General features: G+C 34.8%; 1 protein-coding gene across 1 annotated transcript; it reads right to left on the reverse strand.

Moving 5' to 3' along the window:
• Positions 1-4772: 4772 nt before the first annotated feature.
• On the reverse strand, positions 4773-7800 carry LOC149025751 ((-)-germacrene D synthase-like). Its single transcript, XM_089145954.1, has 7 exons — positions 7589-7800; positions 7204-7471; positions 6721-7099; positions 6362-6580; positions 6060-6198; positions 5702-5950; positions 4773-5578 (listed from the first exon to the last, which is right to left on the reverse strand). The coding sequence occupies exons 1-7, from the start codon at positions 7727-7729 to the stop codon at positions 5291-5293; spliced, it is 1683 nt and encodes a 560-aa protein (XP_089002080.1). The 5' UTR covers positions 7730-7800; the 3' UTR covers positions 4773-5290.
• Between the last annotated feature and the right edge of the window lie 604 nt (positions 7801-8404).

An 8404-nucleotide genomic window follows, 5' to 3' on the forward strand; every position in this document is an offset into this window, starting at 1 on the left:
ATATTTTGTAGGATTGTGTCGTGTAAAACCAATGTTGTGGGCTGGCTTTGTCGTTGAACTTACACTAGGGATTTCAATATTAATGTGTTCTATCTATTGTTATGTTAAACCGTAATTTTCTAGGTTTTAAGTTTTAAAGTTGTGATTACACATCCAAAGTGTAAACCTGAAAGAAATAAAACCAACTAGCCCCCTCCCCCAATTTGATGTAAGGTGTTTTTATAGTATAGAATCAATGTTTGCTATGTTGAATAAAATACCATGGTTAATTATACTCAATACCTAATGGTACAACCATGTCATACCCTTACCATACCATATCTTTTCCGTACAAAATAGTCTCAACATTTGGTATTGCATGATTCATTTGTATCCTTTTGTCCATATCATTACTACACCATTTATCAAACAATATAACTATATTATTTTATTTTTTTTGGTACAAAGGGGCTTATTAGGCTGGGGGATGGGGATATTAATATGCCTCGGCAAGAGTCGAACCCACCACTTCTTCACTAAGAGGTGTTGGTTTCACCACTAGAACAACTCTGTGTTGGCAGCTATGTTATTATCGATATCGTACTATGTTTATTCGATATGATATAGCACGGTTCAGTTTCAATTTCAATGACTGATATGTATTGACACCCGAACTTTCTCCCCACCAGGGGAACAAAAAATAGAAAAGAAAAAAAGACACCCATAGTTCCAAGTACCCAACAATCCCAAAGAAAAGAAAGGTAAGTGGGTTATTTTTCTAAAATACCCTTAGAATTCTATTATAAAAATTTGGAAAAATCACATGAAATTAGCTACCCAATGTTTCAATTAGCAAATTTGATAAAATCAAGTTTGGAATTACAAAATAATGTATGACTTCCCTTAGTTAGTTACTTTTAGGTTTTGTGCATCCTCCATTGAACCACTTTCTTGATCATCACATCCAACCTTCCCGGCAAAATGTACTAAACCGTAAAAGCCTAATTCTCCCTTGCTTTTCCTGCTTTGCTAGCATATTTTCTTGTTTATTTCCATGTATAAAACTCTTCTTAATTAGTCTATCTTCTTCTTTTTCGAGACTTCAATTTCAAGAATTTAATACATTTCCAATTAAAAGGGATCATAAATATAAAGTTTTGATTTATAAAAAGAGCAACTATGGTAGTATGGTGTCCATCGCTCCTTTTGGTTATGAGTTATGCCCTCCAATCAATCGCCTAGCCGCAAATGTCATCCAAGTCTTGAACCCTTACCCATCCAAGTTCAACCTTGTAAACTGATAAAAAGTAAAATCAAGAGTTTTGTAGTGTAGATTCTTTTAGTAAAATATAAACTAATATTAGGTCTTCTTATTGTAATAAATTAAGTTTGGGTTTCCAAGCAACTAACTTAGTAACTCCAACCATTAAGTTTTTTTTCAAGTCTCAAACCTATTCTTGTAGAAGACAAGACCTTATCCACGGAACCGGATGATTAAACAAATCACCCAAATGAACAAAATAAACCAAGGATCTTGTGCAATATAAATTGAAAGACAATCACAAAGCAAATAAACAACAAACCACCACAAGAATGAAAATGAAATGCAAACAACACACAAGAATTTTACGTGGTTCACTAATCCCAAAATATTCGAGATTAGCTACATCCACGGGAGGGATTTCACTATTTTAATCTTCAAAATAGTACAAGATTTGAGTGTGATACAATGTTACCTCAACCGGTCACATAACCTCTCAAAGCTCCTTAGAATACCCTTCCACCTTAAGCTCTTGAAGAAAACCCTTCAATCCAAGCTCAAGCTTCAATGGAGTTGCAATGGAGAAGAACACAAGAGAGAAGAAACCCTTTTCTTGCAAAACCACAAGAAGAAGAAGACTCCAAAAAGCTAATCCCGTTTTTGGACAAAATCCCCTTTAGAAGTCCCTAGAAACTCACTTTTTCTCTCTCCATTTACCTCTCCCAAGGCCCTCTTAATGATACCAAACACCTACCCATGTTAAACACTAAGTGGGACCCACCAAATTCAAATTTGAATTCAAACAAGGATAAAGTGATTTTCATCACTAAACCCAACAATTCTCTTCGTTCATCTACCATGAAACGCAAGGTAACCGAACAATTACACCCATGAAGTGGAGCTCTTCACTATCTGCACCTACAACTCTGCAAGTCGAACGGGAGGTTATAAAAACGGGAAGGCTACATTGGAAACTTCTTCAAAGGAGAATCCCCAATCGTGAAACTTGAACTGAAAAAGAACGGTTACCTTGAGAAAGAAAGAACCACTTGAGTCGAGTTAAGTTTCCTCTTCTTTCTTTTTTTCCTGTTCAAAAAGGAATAAAAATACTTGCAATAAAGAATCAACCCTAATTACGGGAATCCACAACCGTTTAGTTCGAATTTCGAAAGATCTCAATAATTTGAACGCATCATTCAACCATTATTGGCAGTGAACCTTGTTTTTTCTTTACAATCTGGATAAGTTAATTTAAACCTGAAATGGGTGCTGAGCATCTTGAACTGGGCTAAATCGTTCTGACCAAAAAAACCGTTCGCTCCCACTTTTCTCTATATCACAAAGAGAAATGGATGGAACTGAGCCCTACCAACTTCGATTCTCCTCCACATCTTTGATCTCTCCGTAAAATGGTCCATATAACACTTTTTTCTCTCTCCTGCGTCTGGTCATCCTTCAAGCATGTTTGTATTGAAATGTTTCATAAATAAATAATCTCGATTGTAGACTGTTCCAAAGTCTTAATATTTTGGGATTGGATCGATGGGTTTTGGATAGAAGAGGCTTTGGAGTTCATGAGACATAGAATTAGCAGGCGAATTTGAGGGATTGAGTTAAAGTAGTATATTCAGAATCCTTTCACGATATTTTTTTCGGAACAAGGAAGAGAAATGGAGGAGCAACTCATCCTTCCAATAATGTCTTTGATGGTAGTCTTGTTGTTCATCTTTCACCAGTAGCAAAATCAACAAAAACTTTGAAGGTCTTCAAACCCTGAACGATGGAGAGGTTTGAGAACCAAAAAAAATTCAAAGGTGGTAAAAAAATGAAGAACATTCCTTGCCTGATTCCCTTTGCCAACGTAATCATGAATAATAAAGGTCTCCGCCAGCGGCTTATGTTGTGGTCAGCCAACTAAAGCTTGCCTTGCTTCGCTTCTCTCCTCACCTTATTAAATTAAAATAGTCATTAATTAATCAATAAGTAAAAATAATTAGGTCATTTTAAATTTTAGAATTTTTTTGAAAGATATGTGTAAGAAATGATGGAACAACATAGAGGGAGAAAGACCGGCCTCGTTCGTATGTTCTATTAAAAAAAATAAAATTTAATGGAACTTTGGGGTTTAAAAGGGTTGTTCTAATTCTAAATGTAGGTTCATTTTTCTTTCTTTTGTTTTTGTTCATGATTTTTTTTTTTTGATAAGCAAATTTCATTAAAAAGACCCAACAAAACACAAGCATCCTTAGATACAAGATCAATGATTCAAAGAGCGGAAATAGACCAACAAGTCCAACTAGAGATGGACAAGGCCTTTCTAGCAAAGGAATGGGTAAAAAAAATTTCTTCGCTAGAAATATAGATCCTAGTTACATGTAAGGGTTTTCCATGCACGTTTTGGTTGAAATCCATTAAAGGAGATTTTATATGATTATATGATAATTAAACTATACTATAAGGTGATATCAATAATTATTCTTTTATATATTTTTTTAGTGATTGTCAATAATAATCTTAGTATTCTCCTATTTGCTATAGACACCATCCAAATCTTCATGTCATTCCAATAAACCTAGTGCAGAGGTAAAACCCATTTATCTAAATCTATTTTCTTTATATTCCATACGTTGGTTGGTTGGTTAAAGCTAGCTTCAACATTTATTTCATGCCTGGAGATTAGCATAACAATTAGATTAGACCATATTAAAAACATGTGAGTTCATCCTTGTATTTTAAGTGTATGATAAAGGATGTGTGCATTTGATTATCGTCTATTACAGGTTCTTGGATAACTCTACACAAAAATTAAAAAGATTTATGGCTATTTTTTCACAATGTTTTTAACATGTACTATACTTCTCTCAAAAACAAGAGGATTTTTTTATCAGCTACTAGAACCCCGGCCCATTAGGAGAAGATGCACTTGACAAATGGTGTTTTTTTGTTTGGTAAAGAGAATTTTCATTCCAAACATCAAGAAGGGGATAGACTTCCAACAGGCTAGAAGCCCATAGTAGAACACAACCACTTAGTCTTCCCTGCCAAAGTGAGGGCCTTCTAGGCTAGGGAATGGGCAATCCGATTATCCTCCCTAGAGAGAAACAAGAAAGAGCAAAACTCAAATTTCTTGTATATCCTGACATATGTGAGATAGATACAACAAAAGAAATCAAAGTTCTCCAAACAAACATAAAAAAGTCGGTACCATAGATTACTATTAGCTATACAAATAAAAAAGAAAAAGTTACGACAAATTGCAAGCTTGAAGGTGACTAGTCTTTATGAATGAGAACTGTGGTCCCTTCACCATAAAAACCCCACCCAAAATGTTTTAGGCTCTCTCTTGGCATCAATTTTCATTCTTTTGTTTATAAACATTAAATTTTTTTTTTTAAATATTCAAAATAAATTTTATTAAAAAATGAAAATTTGTGGTAACCTTGCAAACCTTGGTATCAATTATCATGAAAATGACAAGGTATCACAGATTTTCACACCTGAGTATTTATTTAAACTAGCCACAAACCCCACATCTATTTTATTACTTAGATAACTTTACACTTCTTCACCCAGAAAAACAACAACTTATACACATTTACATCAATATAATTTAGTTGAAACAGAAGGATCAGATCCCACTAGAAAAGATATTCTTTAAAAAAGAAAAAACTGAAAGTACAAATAAAATTTCACCAAATAAATACGCAAGAATTGGGTATTGTAACCGCCCAGTTTTTTTTCTTTTCAAAAGATACTTATGCTAAAAGGAAAAAACATCCTCTGATCCCTACTTATACAGGAATTCCAAGCCCCTAGGTAAACTTAACAATGAATTAAAACCCATTAACACTGAATTCAAATAGTGCAATTGGGATTCTTAGTTGTGATCAGAGCGAGCATAAAACTCCCTAGGGCTTTTCCAACTATTCTTATTCTTTTCCAAGACATCTTATAGCAACGACAAAAGTAACCTGAAGAAGTTCTTGAGCAACAACAAAAGCTGAACAAACCCAGCCCACAACTCTGGTCTTACACAGTCCCGTACAACAATCATACTGGATTAATGAACAACGTGATGATGGGGTCTTTCAGAACTTCTGAGGCATTAGTGTATCCATCTTTATGCTTATATATTACATCCACCATACGCGTAAAATTGAGCATTCGTAACAGCAATGGCGTTGGAATGATAGTTGGTTTGATGCATCCTTGATTTATGTCTTTCCATGCCTCTTCTATTTTTCTTCGAAACTCATCATATGCCTCTTGCTCGGTGACACTGTGTTGTTTCACATAGCACTCAACACTAGAGCAAACATGTCCTCTTTCTTGTTCCATCTTCAAAACAAATAATTTTACATCTCAATTGGTGTTAGATATCATATCCTTAGTTCCTAGTATAGAGTTTAATTTTATATATATCTGGTGTGGGTGCTAGCTAGCTGGCGTTTATATATTTACCTTGTGGGACACGATATCATCCATAAGCCGACATATTGCTGATGAAGCCTTGACAAGGGGAGGATCATTGACTGCCCAATCTAATATCTCCTCTGTCACAATGTCTCCCATGCCAATGAAAGATGTCACAATAAGCATATTGTAACCAGCAGAGGTTAGTGCAGTTTGCATATATTCTTCGAATGTTGGAACATATCCTTGGTTAAACCATTTGGCTTCTTTCAAGTAGGCTCTGACTGTTTTCTTCATCTGTAACAAAACCAAATAAATCATGATTTGAGTCCAGTACTAATAATTTCTAGCTATTGGGTAATTGAAAGGAAAAGAAAGGTGTAACACGATGATATGTGTGACTCACTGCTTCGATCGCATAATTAAGTCGATAAGATTGTCCTTCCTTTCTCAAATCTTCCTCAATTTCACTGTAAAGATTTAGGATTGCAGAGTAAAGCACTTTCATGTATTCAGGAAGTTGGTCTATGTCACTTGTGCCCCACCTGAAAATTTTAGCATCAAATTTGCTTCAAATCAACAATATTGTATGCAAAGGGAACAAATACTGAACTTATATTGAACATGAACTCATTGATTTTCACCTAAGTAATAGCAGCATATACTTATGCACGTATATATATATATATATATATAAAAGTATCAAACCTTTCAATTACATCTGTGAACAGCTCAAGTTCTTCCAATGTTCCATACACATCGTAGGTATCATCAATGATTGAAGTAATGGCTATAACTCTAGTTGTGATCATTCTAGCAAGAGAGTAATGCGCCTCAAAGTACACCCCCACTGACCAAAAATAGCATTCTACCAATCGGTCTCTGACAAAAGGAAACTTGGTTGCAAAGTCCTGTGCTCTCCACCATCTGCATGTGTTAATGGGTATATGAATATGACTAGAGCTCGTAAAAAATATGCATAAGCACACAAAGTTCCATGCATCAAACCACAAAAATTGAAGTGAAAAATATACTTGGACAAATTAAGAACTAATAAATTAACCCACCTTGAGAGTTGGCTTAGTTCTTGTCTATGAATTGACTGTAGTGAGTTGAAATCCAACTTTGCTAGCTTCAGTAGAGTTTCATTTCTTGTCTCCAATTGTTCATAAACAGAGATGTAATGCCTCGCTTCTAATCTTGGCATGCCCTTGTGGAGGGGTTGCTTTAAGGCTTGCGTCACTTGTGTTGCAAGAAGAGGCGTTAAATCATCAGTGACCACTACAAATTTAAGTTGAGAGGTTGTGAATGCTAGCGCTTCATCTAGAATGTCTTCTCCATGTACCCTAAGGTGTGTAGCTTCATACAAGCATAGCAAACCAGGGACATCTGCAATCAAGTCCTTCTTAAAGCTGCCTTTGCTGTCCTTGAACCCATCGAAAACATCTAAAAGGCAGTTGGAAACTTGATAATGAGATAACCTTGCAAAAGATGCCAGCATTAATGCTTATGAGGAAGGATGAAACAAAATGAGTATTCACATCACTTACTGCATGGGACTTTATACCCTTCTTGTCTCAGTAACCTAAACCAAAGAGAGATGGTGTAGAGATGGTTTCCATCATATCCATCAGGGGGGCTATCTTGCATTTGCTCTAGCACCTCCTTTATTTCTCCTTCGAAGTAGTATGCCACACCAAGCCGTTGTAATGAATCAACCAAGTTCAATTTCTTTGAAGGATCAATGACATGAGCACTTAACATCCTCTTCACTTCTTCTTTCATCTCTTCAATATGTTCACCATAAGCATTATCTGCCTGCATTTTACACCAGTAATAATAAGACACATAAATAAAGGAATAACTAAAACTATAGTAGATAGTTGTGACTCTCTCTCTCTCTCTCTTTTGTGTGTGTGAGAGTGTGAGAGTTACCATGTCATGAGGAGCATATTTGAGGAATCGATCACCCCAAATGTTGGGTTCAAAATTTGCTGATCGACGAGTACGATCTGTTTTTTCATTGTGAATCAAATGCTGGTGGGCAGGAGGAGCGAAAGAGAGAACATCCGACATCTTCCTGATGACACAAAGTTTGAGACAAGAAGCAAGAACAAAGCACCAGCTATGATACCTGAGATACAAAGTTTTTGTATGATCTACTACTATTTATACCGATTCTGCATTGGAGTTAAATGCTATTTGTGATCACATTAAATGTTCTGGCCATAAAATAATTTAATTTTTTTTGAAAAAAGATCTTTTTTCTTCTGATAACACAGTCATCACCAATGGTTATAAACATTTATGTTCTTCTTTTGTGAGTAGTTAATGGTCGTTAATTTTCTTATATTCTCCCATTTGTTGTGGACACTATCCAAATCCTTAGGCCATTCCAAGAAAACCAGTGCATAGATTTGAAAAAAATATATATATATTTATGTGGTTATTATTTGATAGTGTTTTTCACGTGTATTATATACAGTCTTATTAGAAACAAGAGAATCTTTTATTAGCTATCTAGACCTCACTTGAGGGACATACTTCTAACATATTCTAAGGAGATACAACAAAAGATAATAAAAATTCACCTCACAAATATCAAAGAATTAGTATGATAAATTATTAGTAGCCACAAAATTAATAAAGACAGAAATAAGACACGTTACAAGCTTAGTTTAAAGGCTTTTTCTTGATATCAATTTTTATCCTCTTGTATATAAACATAAAAAAAATTAAATATTAAAAATA

This window comes from Hakea prostrata, chromosome 2 (genome assembly GCF_041222555.1).
Source record: "Hakea prostrata isolate BN-2017 chromosome 2, UWA_Hpros_2, whole genome shotgun sequence".
In the NCBI taxonomy this organism is placed as follows: Eukaryota; Viridiplantae; Streptophyta; class Magnoliopsida; order Proteales; family Proteaceae; genus Hakea; species Hakea prostrata.